At 45.3% G+C, this 18,795-nt stretch overlaps 1 protein-coding gene across 10 annotated transcripts in view; it reads right to left on the bottom strand.

Moving 5' to 3' along the window:
* The window catches only part of LOC140713961 (A disintegrin and metalloproteinase with thrombospondin motifs 3-like), a 420,377-nt gene that overhangs the window by 64,886 nt on the left and 336,696 nt on the right, over nucleotides 1-18,795 (bottom strand). For all 10 annotated transcript variants that reach the window (XR_012095817.1, XM_073024651.1, XM_073024664.1 and 7 more), the window contains exons 10-11: nucleotides 18,405-18,537; nucleotides 1,469-1,582 (exon numbers count right to left, since the gene is read on the bottom strand). Coding sequence is in view for 9 of the 10 variants with exons in the window: in XM_073024651.1 (XP_072880752.1) it covers nucleotides 1,469-1,582; nucleotides 18,405-18,537 (247 nt within the window). In the remaining variant the exon portion in view is untranslated. The remainder of the gene's footprint in view (nucleotides 1-1,468; nucleotides 1,583-18,404; nucleotides 18,538-18,795) is intronic.

Raw genomic sequence — 18,795 nt, forward strand, 5'->3', positions numbered from 1 at the left:
TTTAAATACCCAGCCACTCCTCCTCTCCTACCCCAATTTCCTACCACCCACCTACACTTGAAATAATTGACAATAGACAATTAACAAATGAAGTACTGATCTTCGGAAACTTGGAGAAACTGGAACAGTGAGGGAAGCCCATGTGATCACATGAAGACTGTGTTATTGCTGAGTTTAGGAATGAAGCTGGGTCTGTGGATTAATGAGGCAGCACTATTAACTGCTGTGGCACCTTCCCACCCTGCTCTGAACAATAATTGCCTTCAACAATAAAATTGCTGAAAACAACTAAAATGTCAAATGATTGAACACATGACAGACCATAAATTTTTAAAGACATCCAGTTGACAGTTGGTCACCGGGAAAAGAGGAGGAAAACCCAATCACAGCTAGGGATAACATGAGTCTTGTGAAGGTAGTGAGTCATTGCTTTTGAGTCCTCAAACAGAAACGTTTAAGCAAGTCCTCTAATTTCCTTTGCCACCCTGCAAGTCCATTGCTACATCGTGCAGCATTACGGTGCGAGTGCTCTGGATTGGATTCTCATAGAGTCAGAGAGAAATAGAGCAGAAGCACATGTCAAATTGCCCATTTACACCAACCCTACATTAACCCAGACCTTTTTATTCTTCCCCGATTCCCAGAACCTCCGCACAGATTCTACCAATACCTATAAACATGAGGCAATTTACAGTGGCTAATTAACCTACCAATTCACACATCTTTGGGATGTGAGAGGAAACCCACCTGGTCACGTGAAGTCTGAGTTCAGTACTGACCCTGCTCTCTGGCACTGTGGCGCAGTGAGTCTATGAGCTGCAGCACTATGCAGCCACATTTTCTTTCTTTACTTTGCTTCTGGCCACCAGTTTTGTTGGGTGACACCCTCTTCATGTTCATTTCTGACTTCTGCTTTTGTTCAATGTAGCACAGAATTCGGAGGTCAGTGCTGGGTCCAGGGATGGAGTACAAACGTACTAGGGTGAAGACCAATGTAGTTTGTATCCCAACTACGTGTGTGCAATGCAGGTGTAATGCAATTCATTTAAATGAGATCATCAACGTTAAATGAAAAAGCATGTTTTTTGAATACATGAGTTAATATTGGCATCACTAACGTCACTGTTTCCTTGTGTTTTATTTCTATTCTACCAATAGCAGTGAGTACGTAACCTACAAGGAATTCCAGCTTATTTGTTATCTAGTTCTGATTAACAATGCAGTTACAATGACTAACTGGACATTTCAGACTTTAAAATAAAGTTGTGAAAACTTTATAAATGATGAACATAGGATGCAGAGAGGATATCTGATATGGTGAGGTGGCATCACTGTACGAGCAGAAGATAAAGTATACTGCATTTCCTCACCAACATGACCTTGTTACCCTAGCAGTCAAGAATTAGATCTGCTGGTAACTGATATAATTATCTCCAAAACATATAACTGTGTCGAAGAGATGCCTCACCTTTCCAGGTGCACACTCTGTTCCATCCAAGGGAGGTCCTTTCTTTGTCTTGCAGAAGAATGGATTTTCAGGGTGGCTGCACCACAGCTGCTTACACGGATCAAAGGTGCGAAACTGTAATGCAAGGGAATGAAATTACCTTTTATTCTACAAGCCATGTTTCAACATGTAATTGAATGCCGTTATTTATACTGCTAAGGTTGCTAATCAAAATATATTTGACCACACATGTTGAAAATGAAATGGTAAATACATTTAAAAATTAATATATCCAGTTTGAAGGTAACAGTATTGGTCAAAGGGTCTAAATAGGGCCAATGAAATGCTGAAACTCCTCATGAAACTAGAGTGCAAATGGGGCTTTTACATTGTCATTGATGTATGTTTCCATCTGCTGACAGTCTGTAATAGTAAAGAGTTAATAAGGACCTAATATTACGATGTAATTTTTCTCATATGCATTCTCATCTAACTAAACACTACCTTGGAAGTGCAGTGGAGATAACTTTCATACAAATACAGCACAGAAACAAGCCCTTCGCTCTACACGGGAACAGGCCCTTCATTTCGCTCCACGCGGGAACAGGCCCTTCATTTCGCTCCACACGGGAACAGGCCATTCGTTTCGCTCCACGCGGGAACAGGCCCTTCGTTTCGCTCCACATGGGAACAGACCCTTCGCTCCACACGGGAACAGGCCCTTCGTTTCACTCCACGCGGGAACAGGCCCTTCGCTCCACACGGGAACAGGCCCTTCGTTTCGCTCCACACGGGAACAGACCCTTCGCTTCGCTCTACACGGGAACAGGCCCTTCGTTTCGCTCCACACGGGAACAGACCCTTTGCTTCGCTCCACACGGGAACAGGCCCTTCGCTCCACACAGTAACAGGCCCTTCGCTTCGCTTCACACGGGAACAGACCCTTCGCTTCGCTCTACACGGGAACAGGCCCTTCGCTTCGCTCCACACGGGAACAGGCCCTTCGCTTCGCTTCACATGGAAACAGGCCCTTCGCTTTGCTCCACACAGGAACAGGCTCTTCGCTCCACACGGGAACAGACCCTTCGCTTCGCTCTACACGGGAACAGGCCCTTCGCTTCGCTCCACACGGGAACAGGCCCTTCGCTCCACATGGTAACAGGCCCTTCGCTTCGCTTCACATGGAAATAGGCCATTCGCTTCACTTCACATGGAAACAGGCCCTTCGCTCCACACGGGAACAGGCCCTTCGTTTCGCTCTACACGGGAACAGGCCCTTCGTTTCGCTCCACACGGGAACAGACCCTTCGCTTCACTTCGCACGGGAACAGGCCCTTCGCTCCACACGGGAACAGACCCTTCGCTTCGCTCTACACGGGAACAGGCCCTTCGTTTCGCTCCACACGGGAACAGACCCTTCGCTTCACTCTACACGGGAACAGGCCCTTCGCTCCACCCGGGAACAGACCCTTCGCTTTGCTCTACACGGGAACAGGCCCTTCGTTTCGCTCCACACGGGAACAGACCCTTCGCTTCGCTCTACACGGGAACAGGCCCTTCGTTTCGCTCCACACGGGAACAGACCCTTTGCTTCGCTCTACACGGGAACAGACCCTTTGTTTCGCTCCACGCGGGAACAGGCCCTTCGCTCCACACGGGAACAGGCCCTTCGCTCCACACGGGAACAGGCCCTTCACTCCACATGGGAACAGGCCCTTCGTTTCGCTCCACGCGGGAACAGGCCCTTCGCTTCGCTCCACATGGGAACAGGCCCTTTGCTCCACACGGGAACAGGCCCTTCGCTCCACACGGGAACAGGCCCTTCGTTTCGCTCCACGCGGGAACAGGCCCTTCGCTTCGCTTCACATGGGAACAGGCCCTTCGGCTCCACACGGGAACAGGCCCTTCGCTTCACTTCACACGGGAACAGGCCCTTCGTTTCGCTCCACACAGGAACAGGCCCTTCATTTCGCTCCACACGGGAACAGGCCCTTCGTTTCACTCCACATGGGAACAGGCCCTTCGGCTCCACACGGGAACAGGCCCTTCGCTTCACTTCACACGGGAACAGGCCCTTCGTTTCGCTTTCGCTCCACACGGGAACAGGCCCTTCATTTCGCTCCACATGGGAACAGGCCCTTCGGCTCCACACGGGAACAGGCCCTTCGTTTCGCTCCACACAGGAACAGGCCCTTCATTTCGCTCCACACGGGAACAGGCCCTTCGTTTCGCTCCACATGGGAACAGGCCCTTCGGCTCCACACGGGAACAGGCCCTTCGCTTCACTTCACACGGAAACAGGCCCTTCGCTTCACTTCACGCGGGAACAGGCCCTTCGTTTCGCTCCACACGGGAACAGGCCCTTCGGCTCCACACGGGAACAGGCCCTTCATTTCGCTCCACGCGGGAACAGGCCCTTTGCTTCACTCCACATGGGAAAAGGCCCTTCGTTTCGCTCCACACGGGAACAGGCCCTTCACTTCGCTTCACATGGAAACAGGCCGTCCGCCTCACAAGGCTCTCACTGACCATTATTTCCCATTTGCACTTACTCCACACTCTCTTCATCTTCCCCAGAGACTACCAGTCACCTACATACTAGGGGAAATTCATCTATCACCCCAAATATCTTTGGGATGTGGGAGAAAACTGTAGCACCTGGAGAAAATCCATACGGTGATATGGTCAGGGTGGAATCAGGCTCTCTAGTGGGCTGGTGTTGTGAGACAGCGACTCTAGTAGTTCCACCACTGTGACACCCCACTGGCACAGATCCATGGATAATACTGTAAGACTGATGCTTTGTCTTGCTTCTACTAAGACACTACACTGGGAGCACTGATACAAGTGCTTTGATGGGGAAAAATCCATAAAATACATTTGTTTGATTTTCTGAAGCACGATGCAAGCGTCTTTGGTATATACAGCATCGAATTTGCCCCTTTGACCCAACTCAACTACACAGAGACATCACTTTTAGGTAGACACATTTGCCTACACTTGGCTCATATTTCTCTGAATTTCTTTGAGTTGTGCATCTGTCTCAACATCTTTTAAGCATTGCAATTGTGCATGCATATACCACTTACCCTAGTAGTTCTTTCCACATATCCACCATATTTTGTGTGAAAAGTTTGTCACTCAGGTCTCAAATCTTTCCCCTGTCACCTTAAACCTATGCCCTCCAGATTTAGATTCCACTCCATTGTAAAAGGACAGCCACTATCCACCTTATTTATACCCCTCAGGATCTTCTGCACCTCCAAAGTCACTACTTAGCTTCTGAAGCTCTGGGGAAGTAAAACCCCAGCCTATCCAATCTCTCCTTATATCTCAAACACTACAGTCCTGGTAACATCCCTGTGAATCTTACCTGCACCCTCTATAGCTTAGTTACATCCTTCCTAAAATGAAAATTCCACACACAATCAGAATCAGAATCAGGTTTATTATCACTGGCATACGACGTGAATTACAATACATAATCTAGGAAAATAATAATAATAAATAAATAAGTAAATCAATTACGTATATTGAATAGATTAAGAAATCATGCAAAAAACAGAAATAATATATATTTAAAAAGTAAGCAAGTGTCCAAAGATTCAATGTCCATTTAGGAATCAGATGACAGAGAGGAGGAAACTGTTCCTGAATCACTGAGTGTGTGCCTTCAGGCTTCTGTACCTCCTACCTGATGGTAACAGTGAGAAAAGGACATGCCCTGGGTGCTGGAGGTCTTTAATAATGGACACTGCCTGTCTGAGACACCGCTCCCTGAAGACATCCTGGGTACTTTGTAGGCTAGTACCCAAGATGGAGCTGACTAGATTTACAACCCTGCAGCTTCTTTCGGTCCTGTGCAGTAGTCCCTGCATATCAGACAGTGATGCAGCCTGTCAGAATGCTCTCCATGGTACAACTATAGAAATTTTTGAGTGTATTTGTTGACATGCAGAATCTCTTCAAACTCCTAATAAAGTATAGCCGCTGTCTTGGCTTCTTTATAACTACAACGATATGTTTGGACCAGGTTAGATCCTCAGAGATCTTGACACCCAGGAACTTGAAGCTGCTCACTCTCTCCACTTCTGATCCCTCTATGAGGATTGGTATGTGTTCCTTCGCCTTCGTCTAAAAAAAATTGGATAGGTATATGGACAGGAAAGGAATGGAGGGTTATGGGCTGAGTGCAGGTTGGTGGGACTAGGTGAGAGTAAGCATTAGGCACGGACTAGAAGGGCCGAGATGGCCAGTTTCCGTGCTGTAATTGTTATATGGCTATATGGTTACCCTTCCTGAAATCCACAATCAGCTCTTTCATCTTACTGACATTGAGTGCCAGGCTGTTGCTGCAGCACCACTCCACTAGTTGGCATATCTCACTCCTGTACGCCCTCTCATCACCATTTGAGATTCTACCAACAATGGTTGTATCATCAGCAAATTTAGAGATGGTATTTGAGCTATGCCTAGCCACACAGTCATGTGTATACAGAGAGTAGAGCAGTGGGCTAAGCACACACCCCTGAGGTGTGCCAGTGTTGATGGTAAGTGAGGATATGTTATCACCAATCTGCACACACTGTGGTCTTCTGGTTAGGAAGTCGAGGATCCAATTGCAGAGGGAGGTACAGAGGCCCAGGTTCTGCAACTTCTCAATCAGGATTGTGGGAATGATGATATTAAATGCTGAGCTATAGTCGATGAACAGCATCCTGACATAGGTGCTTGTGTTGTCCAAGTGGTCTAAAGCCGTGTGAAGAGCCATTGAGATTGTGTCTACCGTTGACCTATTGTGGCGATAGGCAAATTGCAATGGGTCCAGGTCCTTGCTGAAGCAGGAGTTCAGTCTAGTCATGACCAACCCCTCAAAGCATTTCATCACTGTCGATGTGAGTGCTACCGGGTGATAGTCCGACCAACCTCACAAAGCATTTCATCACTGTCGATGTGAGTGCTACTGGACGATAGTCATCACTAATCTCACCAATGCGTTACACAGCTGTAACATGGCATTGCAATCATTGCCCTGACTGAGTATGCCAAATGCCTTCTTCATCTCTCTACTGACCTTTGTTACTACTTTCAGCAAACTATGTACTTCTTCACCTAGCTCTGTTCTCGACAGCAACTTCAAATCCCTGATAGTTACTGTGTAAGCCCTACTGAGTTTACCATCTTAAAATACAACACTTCACACGCATGAAGTTAAAATTCATCTGCCATTTTTCGCCTCACTTTCTTAGTTGATTTAGATCCATTTGTAATTTTACACAACTGTTTCTATTGTCCATTGAAATGTCAATGTTGATTCCACCAGTGAACTTACTTCACTTCCATGGATATTCTCATTTAAATCATTCATACAGATGACAATAAGCAGTAAACCTATCCCCAATCCTTGTCACTAGTCACTTGCCTCCAGACTGAATATGGCCCTACATTACCATCAAACCAATTGGTATCTATTTGGTTAGTTGACCTTGAATATCCCATAATCTAACCTTCCAGAACAAATCATCAAGGGATCTTGTTAAACATCTTGGTGAAGTCCCTATAGACAGTCTTTTCTAATGCCTTTATCAATCCTCCTGATCACTTCTTCAAAAAAGATTGATCAAATTCATGTAATATGAGTTTCCACACACAAAGCCATGTTGACTGTTCCTCATCAGTCTTTGCCTTTCCAAAAACAGATAGATCATGTCTCTCAGTGTCTCCTTCAATTACCTTCCTACCATTGACATTAAGCTCATCAATGGGTAATTACTTGGCTTGTCCTTCCAGCCCTTCTTAAATAAAAGCACAACATTAGTCACTCTCCATTCTTCCAGTACTTAACAATGATGCAAATATCTCTGCTATGGCTCCAGCAATCTCTTCATTGGCTTCCCACAATGTCCTGGGATATACTTGGTCCTCCCTTGTAATATGAATACCATATGTTTCAAGACATAGTTTTTTCTTCCCTGAATTACCTAGTTGGAAGAACCCTTTGGGAATAATGATCATAGTTCAATCAACTTCAAGATTGTCCTGGAAAAATATAAATTTGGTCCTCAAGTTTGGGTCTTTAAGGCAGATTTTGATTGTGTCAGACAGGACCTGAAACTGCTAGAGGGGAAACACCTGACAAGTGGGAGTCATTAAAGTGAAACAGTAACCATTCAATTTCAACATGTCTCGGTAAGGGTAGGAGGTAAAGATGGTAAACTGGTTAACAAAGGTTTGATCAAGGAAAAGATGGAGGTCAATGTCAGGTATAAGAAACTGAATGAATCTCTTTAAGTCTGTAAGAGATACTAAAGAGGAGGACAATCTTTTCTAAGTAGAGTAGGTTAGAAACAAAGGAATGAATGGGTGGCCTCAGATACCAGAGGGTTAATCTATGCATGGAGACAGGGGATTTGAGCGACATCCTAAATGAATGCTTCTCATTGGTATTCAATGGAAGGTGAGTTAAGGGGAGAATATGCTGATATTGTGGAGCATATCTGGTCTTGGGAAGAAGGAGGTGCGAGAAATATTGGAGAATATTAGGCTCAGTTCTTTACTCTGCTACTAGAACTAGCTGCAGTCCAGTCTCCAGCTTCTGTTCAAATGAATTCAACACAGTGAATTGCTAAAGCTTACGTCATGACCCAACATGCACTCATAGGAATGGTTTAGAGGGATATGGAATAAATGGGACTAACTTGGAGAGGCACCTTGGCTGGCATGGACCGCTGGGCTGAGGGCTTGATTCTGTGCTGGATGACTGACTATAAATTCCAAAGACGGGGTGGGATCTGTCTCAAGATGTTCAGGGATAGAAGGGAGGAGATAAGAACCCCAACAATCTCCTCATGGAGATTTTTGCATTTTCATTAGCTATGGATGAGTATAGATCATTTTGTCTTCTTATTCAAAAAGGTCAGTAGGAATAAACCCAGGCTATTCAATCTACCTTTATAAATAAAACCCTCTATTCCAGGCAACATCCTAGTGAGGTTCTTCTGCACACTTTCTAATTCTACCACTTGTAGTATGATGGCTAGAACTGTACAAATGCTCCAAGCTGGTGGAGTAGATTCTGAGAGAGAGGTATTAGAATCACTTGCAAATCAGGATTGATCAGATTTGAGTGTTTGAGCAGGTAACCTAGTAGATTGATCAGGGCGGAGTGGTAGATATAGTTTGCATGGACCTTAGTAAGGTATTTGGCAAGGTCAAGTATGGTAGGCTGGTCCAGAACGATAGGGCACATGGAATCTGAGGCATGTTGCCAAATTAGTTCCAAAACTGGCTGGTTTTAGGAGTCAGAGGTATTGCTGGATGGATGTTTTTCCTGACTGGAAATTTGTAACAAGTGCTGTACTGTAGGGATCAGTGTAAGGACATTTGTTGACTACAATGCTTTAATCTGATGAAAAGGTTCTGATGCAAGATAAGAAATACCAAAAATTCCCTTTCCTCTGGAGATGCTGATCAATACACTGCGTTCTTCCAGCAATTTTTTAAAAATTTGCTGAGACCTTTGTCATTTGTGATGTATATCAAAGTCTTGAACAGTGAAGTAAGGATTATGATTACCAAGTCTGCAGAAGGCAAAAATATTGATGAAGTTGTAGATAATGAAGAAGGTTGTACAAGAATTCAGAGGGCATAGATCAACTGAAAAGTTGAGTAGAATGGTGGCAAGAGGAATTTGATCAAGGCAAGTATGAGAAAATGCATTTGGAATGTCAAGTGCTGGTAGGTCATAGAGAGTAAATACCCAGGTTTCAGTAGCATTGATTGACATAGAACATAGAATAGTACAGCATATTACAGGCCCTTCTGCCCACAATGTTGTGCTGACCCTCAAACCCTGCCTCCCATATAACCCCCTCTCCTTAGATTCCTCCATATACCTGTCTAGTAGTCTTTTAAACTTCACTAGTGTATCTGCTTCCACCACTGACTCAGGCAGTGCATTCCACGCACCAACCACTCTCTGAGTGGAACAACCTTCCTGTAATATCCCCCTTGAACTTCCCTCCCCTTAGAGGCGCAGAGAAGCTTAGGGGCGTAGATCCATTGTTCCCTGGAATCATAGAATAGTGAGAAAGGTATTTGGTATGCCTGCTTTCATGATTGGAGATACTGAGTACGTGTTGGGACATCATGTTGCAACTATAGAAAATATTAGCTAGACTGCACCAAGAATGCCATAAATAGTTCTGGTTACCAGACAACAGGAAGGATGTGGTGGCCTGTTGACAGAGTGCAGAAGAGATTCACCAGTATGTTACCTGGAATTGAGGGCTACAGTTATGAAGAGAGATTGATTAGGCTGCAAACATTCTCGGAAGGCTGAGAGGTTATTGAAGGTTATTAAATTGTGAGTGTCACAGACGGTCAGAATCTTAAACCCAACACAGAGGAGACTATAACCAGAGGTGAGAGGTGAAAAATTTAAAGGTCAGAGGGACCTTAGAAGGTATTTGGACAGGTTCTTGGATTGAAAGGTCTGGGAGATGTAAATATTGGAACTCTTCAAATACTCAAACACCTTCAAATATTGTAATTGTTGTATGTAGTAACTTATTCATGGTAGTACCATGTGCATTCAAATGTAACATAAAAGAGTTGTGAACATCTGTCAAATTTAACAAACATGGATAATGTGCACAATTTTTTTGTGCAATGCTATATTTTGCCAGTTAGGCACTCTCAAATCGAACATTTAGTACCAATTGCTATACTTGTTTTAAATGTCCACACAGAATTATGGATTTAAACTTGTGTTTTTGGAAATGATTAGTTGAGATTTGAGAAAACTAAAAATATGATTTAATAATGGTCATTACAAAGCTGCAAGCTGAAATTAACAAAACATCCGTATCCTTCCCTGTTACTTATTTCTGACCTCATCTTCCAGTGTGTAATAGCATCCTGTGCATTTCATGCTACCAGGACCCCGATTTGATAACTAATTCCCTACATTTGGAAGACAAAAATGTAAGTTAGGTTATTGCTTTTCTAAACATCTCCACTTTTTCTACAGGTATAATCAATCCTAAGCTCTGGATCTGTTTGAAAATCAGTGCCCATTTTATTCCATGTTGCCATGGCTTCCCAATGACAAAGAGCAGGAAGAATCACTTTGTAACAGCCAGTAGAACTCAGTCGCACTCTACTCTCCATGCTCTCCGCACATGCACTACTGCAATGATGCTCTTGTCAAGCTTAGGAAGAACAACTAATCTTTTGTATCAGATAATTTACAAACTTCTGACTTTAACATTGACCCTAACAACTTCAAACTTAGACTACTGTTCCAATTCTCTTTCAGAAGGTAACAATATACAATGGCTACATTGGTCCTTTCAGGAATGAGGAAGCAATGGGATGGAGAAATGTTACTGGCACAGAGCAAAGGGTGCTCTGCATCACTGGCAGCCACATGCCTTCGGTCATTTCCTTTCGTTTTCTTGCATCATTATTTCTTCTTTCATCTCCTGTCATACCATGCAGCACAGACCATTTTCCTTTCCACTTCCTTTCCCTGCTCAGTTCCCCTTTGTAAATTGCATGTCTGTAATCTTCCCATTTCTCATTAAGGTTCATCAGATCACAACATCCCCTTCCCCTTCCCTCTCCACAGATACTGCCTGCCCTGCTGAGAACTTTCGGCACTTGCTGTTTCATTTCCAATTTTTCATCAGAAATCGGTGGCAATTGTGATCTAACCCATTTACTCTCTCAAATTGACATAAAAGACCTCACAATGAAATTGCAAAGGAAAACAAAGATACACTCTCCTGGAAAAGTTTTTCTTAATCAAAGTCACTAAAGCAGAATAAGAATAAATTAGGAAGTGCTAGTAATAAGTCTTCTGGGGTTTGATCTACAATTCACTGCAATTTATAGCCTAGCCCAGGAAATTCACAGGAATGTTCTTCTACCTCAAATCCAGCGTCCAAACAGTACTAACTTTATTGCCTTGGAACATTACCAAGCCCAGCACTATGATATTGTTTGTTTGTTTAGTTAGTTAGTGATACAGTGTGGAGCAGGCCTTTCCAGCCCTTCGAGCTCTTCCGTCCAACAATCCCACATGACTGATTAACTCCTGTTAAGATGCTCACCCAACCACTCCAGCTTCCAGGGTTCAGATGCTCCGACTCTCCAGAATATGGATGGCTGGCACACCCCCTTTAAAGTCTCAGACTCACCCCGCTAATTGGCGGCCATGTTTTGACGCCAGGATTTTAATCTTTAAAGAGCACCTGAACTGAGGTTAGGAGCTCAAATGTCAGCTCAACTTTGGATTCTCCTCTAGCATCTAGTTTAGAACCCTGTCCTCATTTCAGTCTGAATTCTAGTTTCGGATACTCCAGCATTTGATTCCTGACCATCCTTTTGCCTCAGACTCTCGTCACAGCACGACTGAGCCTAACGTGGACCTAGTGGGGTATCGGAGCCTCTCGTCCACTGTGGGCAGACACAGTGACAACATTTCCAAACAGACCTGGTTACCACACGCCAACCTGTCGTTAAGCAGAAGCTCGGGTGAAGCTATCTGTTGCTTTGTGGAGTCAATCCATTTCTGATCCCAGAGAGATTAGGTGATGACCCGGGTTCTTGTCATGGCTTCGTCACTCAGTGTTCATTGGTGCTTGAGCTCCAGCCATCCTGGTTCCCTAAGAAGAGTGGAAAAGTGGCCTTCATGATCTCTCTCCTGATCAGGAGAGCCCTGGCCTTGGTCACTGCACATTGTGAACAAAGGTCAGAGATCTGCTCTGATTCGGAAGAACTCATGAATGCCATGAAGAGGGTGTTCCATCACCCCGCTGGTGCTAACAGAGCCTTGGACCATCTGATGAAGGTGCGTCAGGTTTGTTGGTCAGCAGCCAACTACGCCATCGAGTTTCGGACTGTCAGAGGAGTGCGGCAGGCACAAGGAGGCCTTGGCCACTTTGCACCACCATGAACTCTGAGGCAAATTAAATGAGGCCCTTGCCTTGGGGGAGCTGGTGGAGGACGTAGAGGTTCTGATTGATCAGTCCATCCACCTTGATAATCACTTGGCCTTGGGACTATCTCAGGAGGGTTACGAAGTCTAGCCCAAGCCCTGCATCAATGCATCACAGTTCTACCTCCCAACCTCAGATACCGACCAGCTCATCTCCTGCAACAGATCAACTGCACAAGACTCTCTCCTCTGATGAGAGGTCCCGGCATCGGAGTCGAGGTTGCTGCTATTACTGTGGGGAAGCACATCACCTGTGGGCAGAATATCTGAAGCTGCAGCCGTTGAGGAATCTGCTAAGACCCTCCAGCGTCAGAAGGTATGTGACAGTAGCACCTACCACGCCCAACCCTACTGATTCTGATGTCACGCTGAAGGTAGATCTCCTGGGGTAAGAACCGACAAGGGGTCAATACTTTTTGGACTCTGAGGCTCCTGGGCTTGGGGACCGCCCATCAGCTCAACATACCTTTGCAGGAGTTCATACAGTCATGCCATCAACAGCTCTGGATGGCTGGCCTCTTGGTTCCGGGCAGATCCTGCAGTAGATATCAGTTTTGCGAATAAGGATAGGGGAACACATGGAGGACATTAGTCTCTATGTCATCGATTCTCCTCACATACCCCTGAGCATAACTCTTCCATAGACTGGAAGAAAGGGAGAGTCATTGAGTGGTTAAGTCATTGCAAGAGGGAACGTTTTCGGTTTCGTGTTTCAACCCGCAGCCTCTCCTGAGGTCAGTGGCCGATGAGGAGGCAGTCTTTTGCTCAAGGTAACCTGAAGCCTTTGGGAGACCTAGTCCTGCCTCCAAGGGTAGCCAAGCCAGCTCCAGTCAACAAGACCATGTGGGTCCTGACCCTGTCTAGTCGGGGGTGCGCTGGAACTGGAGAGAGAGGGTCACTAGTTCAGGAACAAGCCAAGAGGCCCACCATGGAAGTGCCCAGCAGTCTGGAGACCTAGTAGCCAAGCCCAGGGAACCAGTCAGCAGATCGTGTCTAAGGGAAAGGCTCCCTTGGAGACTAGTCCCAGGAGCACAAAGATTATTAGCACCTTGGTGCCATCGTGAGGATACGGATGAGAACTTGGGCTCTGATTTGGTCTCTATTTCAACAAAATACTCTAGTGAACTTACAGAAGAGATTATGGGGTCTGTCGATACACCCCGCAATCTAAGGAGCATCAGCTGGTTGAAATCCCTCCCGTCTATCAGGATTTGGAAAGGGTCTTCAGCCAGGGAAAGGCCTCAACTCTTCCACCATACCAACATTACGACCATGCAACAGACCTACTGACTGGTACTTTTCCTCCATGGAGTCAATTATACGTGCTGACAGTCTCAGAGAGAAGCACTATGTACATCAAAGCAGACTCTTACCATGGGATTCATTCAGCCTCTTTGTACAGAAAAAGGACGGGAGCCTGCAGCCATGCACTTATTATAGAAGGCTGAATCACATAACAGCCAAAAATCATTATCCCCTTCCACTCATGAGCACAACCTGTGAGACTTGCCAAGGGGCAAGAGTATTCTCCAGGCTAGACTCAGAGAGTGTGTACATCTGGTCAGCAAATGGAAGACAGCATTCGACACACCGCCATGTCCTTCGGCATTGCTAACACCCCAGCAGTTTTCCAGGCCTTTATAAACGATATGCTCGGGGATGCTCTCCACAAGTTTGCCTTCATCTACCTGGATGACATCCTAATTTTCTCAAGGTCCACGGAGGAGACTTCACTCATGTCTGAGATATTTTAGAGGCTTCCAGATCATGAATTTAAAGTCAAGCTGGAGAAAATTGAAAAATTTCATGTACCCATTATTGGGTTTTATCATCTCATCTCAAGATGACCAAGACACAAGTAGTCAGAGACTGTCCAAAACCATCCAATATGAAACAAACCCAACAGGAACTTCAGCTCAGTGGCAGCTCCCCTGCGAGCATCAATTCAGAGATCCACGAGCCCTTTTGTTTGGACTACCGAAGCAGAAGCTGCTTTTGCAAAACTTACACAGTGGTTCACAACAGCTCCAATTTTGTTTTCACCTAACCTGGACCTGCCCTTCATCATGGAGGTAGACACCTCAGACATCTAAGTGTGCTCCCAATGGACGCCTTTGGACAGTAAACTGCACCCTTGTGTATTCTTCTCCAGGTGGCTATTCCTGGCAGAGGTGAACTGTGACATCAGAAATAGAAAGATGTTTGTGGTCAAGCTGGCATTGAATGAATGGTGTCACAGGGTTGAGGGGGCCAAGAATCTTTTTAGTGTATGGACAGACCACAAAAACCTGGCTTATATTTGTGAGGCCAAAAGACTGAATTCAAAGCAGACTAGGTGGTCTCTTTTCTTTAACTGGTTCAATTTTGTTCCGACCTTTCCACCGGGGTCAAAGAATCCAAAACCAGATGTCTTATCTTGTTAGTTCGATGAACCCAAACGAGAGGAGCAGCCTAACACCATTTTGCCTGAAGCAAAGGTGATAGCACCAATTTTGTGGGGAAATCAATAAAATTGTTCTCAAGGCCCAGGTGCAAGGAGAGATTCCCAAGGATGATCCTCCGAAGTGCCTGTTCATTCCAAATTCAATCAGGTCTAAGGTACTTCAATGGGGACATGTATCTAGAATGACCGTTCATCCAGGGGCAGCCAGAACCCTCGAGTTCATTAAGAGAAGATACTGGTGGCCTGAAATGGCTAAAGAGGTCCAACAATATGTGCAGGAACATGAGGTGTTCACTCTGAAAAAAGAGCCACACACTCTACCTCGGGGCTCCTTCACCCTCTACCTGTTCCACATCATGGGCGCACATATCCATGGACTGTCACAGGTCTTCCAAGGGGAATACAGTCATCGTGGTAACTGTAGAACATCTTTTGAAAGCCTACAAATTCATTGCATTGGACAAACTGCCATCAGCAGTGAAAATGGCAGAGATTGTCCTGCACCAAGACTTCAGGAATCACAAAATTCAAATGGACGTTGTGTTGAATTGGGGTCCACAATTTGCAACATGTTTTTGGAGGGTGTTTTCTATGTTGAGTGGGGCTACAGTGAGTCTCTCCTCTGTTTCACCCACTGTCCAATGGCCAGGCGGAGCTGGTAAACCAGAACATAGAAAGAACCCTGAGATGCCAAGCCTCAGAAAAGGCAGACAAGTGGTGCAACCATTTGATGTGGACAGAGGTCGCCCACGTTACAGCATTCTATGGTCGGGATGTCCCTGTTCAAGTGCCAATTTGGGTATGCACCATCACTCTTCCCTGAGCCGGAGTTCAAGGTTGGGGTTCCTGCAACTGAAGTTCTCATCTGATGTTGCAAGGAGAGATAGACTAGGGCAAGGGAGATTTTGTTGGCCTCTACCCTGAAGACTGAAATGAATGTTAATGGCAAGAGAAGACAGGAACCAGTTTTGCAGCTGGGCAACAGGTCAGGCTGTCGACTCAGGATTTGCCTCTCTGTGTGGGGTGAATAAAGTTGGTGTCCAAGTTCATTGGACTGTTCATGGTTGTCAAGAATGTAAACCCAGTGGTTTACACCTTGCAGCTCCCCAAGACCCTCTTAACATCAGTCCTTTAGCACCACCGCCACCCATGATGGGGAACAGGTCTTCACCATAAAAAGAATTCTTCATTCACAAACCGTTCGGGGTGCTTGGCAGTTCCTCATGGAATGGGAAGAACTCGGACTTGAGGAACAGTGCTGGGTTCCCGAAAGGGATACTTTGGATGTGGCTCTCATCCATGATGACCATCACTGTCTTGCCAAGCAGCCAGGGCTGTAAGGAGTTGCCTGTAGGAGAGGGGGTCCTGTTATGATTTGCACACGACCGTGCCAGCTTCCAGGGTTTAACCGCTCCAACTGTCTGGAATATGGATGGCTGGCACACCCCTTTAAATGTTCAGGCTCGCCCCACTAATTGGCAGCCATGTTTTGGTGCCAGGATTTAAAGAGCACTTGAACTGAGTTTCGGTGCTCAATCGTCAGCTCAACTTTGGATTCTTGTCTAGCATCTCGGTTAGAACCCTGTCCTCGCTTCAGTTTTTTTTGTAATTTATTCAGTCTTGTATTGTGTCTCGGTACTCCAGCACTTGGGTCCTAACCATCCCTGCCTTGGTCTCTGGTTACAATTCTAACCTACCTCTAGCAATTTTCAATAACCAATTATCTTACCCAGTCTGTCTTTGGACTGTGGGTGGAAGCTGGAGCACCCCTGGAAAACCACGCGTACCACAGTGAGGACAGAACGCCGCCAGAATTGAACTCTGAACTCCGGCACACCCTGAACTGTAATAGCATTGCATTAACCGTTACGCTATTGTCATTAGCTGTTAGCCCCTATTGATGCCAAGTCTGAATCCACGTCCACACTACTTAAGAAGTGCTGTCATTAGCTGTTAGCCCCTGTTTAATCCTAGTGTGAAACCACATCCACACTACTTAAGGAAGAAGTGCTTACTGTCTGCAGCACCGGTGTAAGTCACAGCAGCACAGAAGAGAATGCATACTGACTTGCCAGTTCTGAGCTGGACACCTCAGACAGGCAGAGAGGAGAGAGCTCCTCAGTTTGGTGTGATACTGACTGCCCTTCACATTGACAGTTCAGCAGTAACAACCAATGGAAGACCAGCACCACAAGCGAACCCTAAGAATCAAAATGAAGTGACCAAGGTGTACAGCTAATGTCCACACTGGTCAGAATCATCTGATATTGCTTTACAGGCCTCACACACTGCTGTACACCACCATTACTACGCAACTGAAAATTTATTTGAGTTAAAACTCCTTGAAGTATAGATCAGCTATAATTGTTAAACGGTGGAGCAGGTTTAAGGGGACATGATATTTATTGCCTAACTATTGATGTATATTCCTTTACTCTCACTTAACATTCCTATCTACCAACATGCACTAAACAGATTGTATACAAACAACGTCAGTCCTTCAGCCATGATGGGTATTTCAATACATAGTGCTCCCTAAGACCCTTCATCTAGTGTACTGCAGGTAGCACACAATTGATGCCACAAACAACAACGCACAATGACTGTTTTTGGAGAGGAATGATTGAGGTTGGATGTGATGCAAAATTTATCGAGAAAAGACTCCTTAATCTCATCAACATGTACAAACACGCTGGAGGAACTCAGCAGGTCAGGCAGCATCCGTGGAAACGAGTAGTCAGTCTCCAGCCCCTTGGTATGAACATCGAATTCGCCAACCTCCAGTAATTCCCTCCCTCTCCCTTCCCCCATTCCACTTTCACCCTGCCTCCTCTTCCAGCTGCCTATCACCTCTCTCATGATTCTGCCTTCTTCTACTACCCATTGTGCTTTCCCCTTACATTCCTTCTTCAACTCTCCTGCCTATCCCCTCCCTGCTTCCCCTCTCCCATTCCTTGATCTTTCCTCTGATTGGTTTTTCACCCGGCACCTACCAGCCTTCTCCTTCCCACCCTCCCCCCACCTTCTTTATAGGGACATGCTCCCTCCCTCTTTAGTCCTGACGAAGGGTCTCAGCCTGAAACATTGACTGCTCGTTTCCACGGATGCTGCCCGACCTGCTGAGTTCCTCCAGTGTGTTTGTACGTGTTGATTTGACCACAGCATCTGCAGTGTACTTTGTGTTCCTTAATCTCATTTTCCCCTCCTCTTCAGTTTTGTAAATTGCAGACAATTTGTTTAACAAATTAAAAATAAATAGGTACCTACTGCTCATAAAATACAGTAGAACTAATTGCTATGTTACCCAGTCATAACCATGATTACATTTGAAAAGTAAGTTTATGACAGAGTAGCACATCAGTAAAACCTCTCTTTTTATGATTTAATTTGGCACCGGATGATGCAACTGTCCACGAGAGCTTCCATCTCCTGGAAGATGATTCTTTGCTATCCACTCCGTTAATTTTTTAATATTTAACTTTCTGTTTTTGAAGTCATTGAGTAAAACGTACCGCTGTACACATTTTGTAGCCTACTCCAAAATCAAATCGGCACTGTTCATCCATTGAGTAGTTTATCCCCGGCAATTCTGGAATTTTGGGCCAATCATGTTCAAATGGGTCATCCAGGAGGCAGTCATAGGAGCTGTGGGAAGCAAAGAAAACTGAATGTATAATCCCTTCACTGGAAACTTTGCCTCAACTGTTCAACATCCTGGTTTATTCCAATAAATGTTCTGAGGATCTTTCAAAAATTGGATGTTTCCATGGTCTGGCTTTTTCTATTTCTGTCCACCTGAGACAGCCACTCCCATTAGGACGCACACACCATGAGTACTGTGTCCTGCTGGATCATTGAACTACATCAATGGGAACAAATCCTTTAATTTGCCAGCCGCAGGAA

This window comes from Hemitrygon akajei, chromosome 2, assembly GCF_048418815.1.
Source record: "Hemitrygon akajei chromosome 2, sHemAka1.3, whole genome shotgun sequence".
NCBI lineage: Eukaryota > Metazoa > Chordata > Chondrichthyes > Myliobatiformes > Dasyatidae > Hemitrygon > Hemitrygon akajei.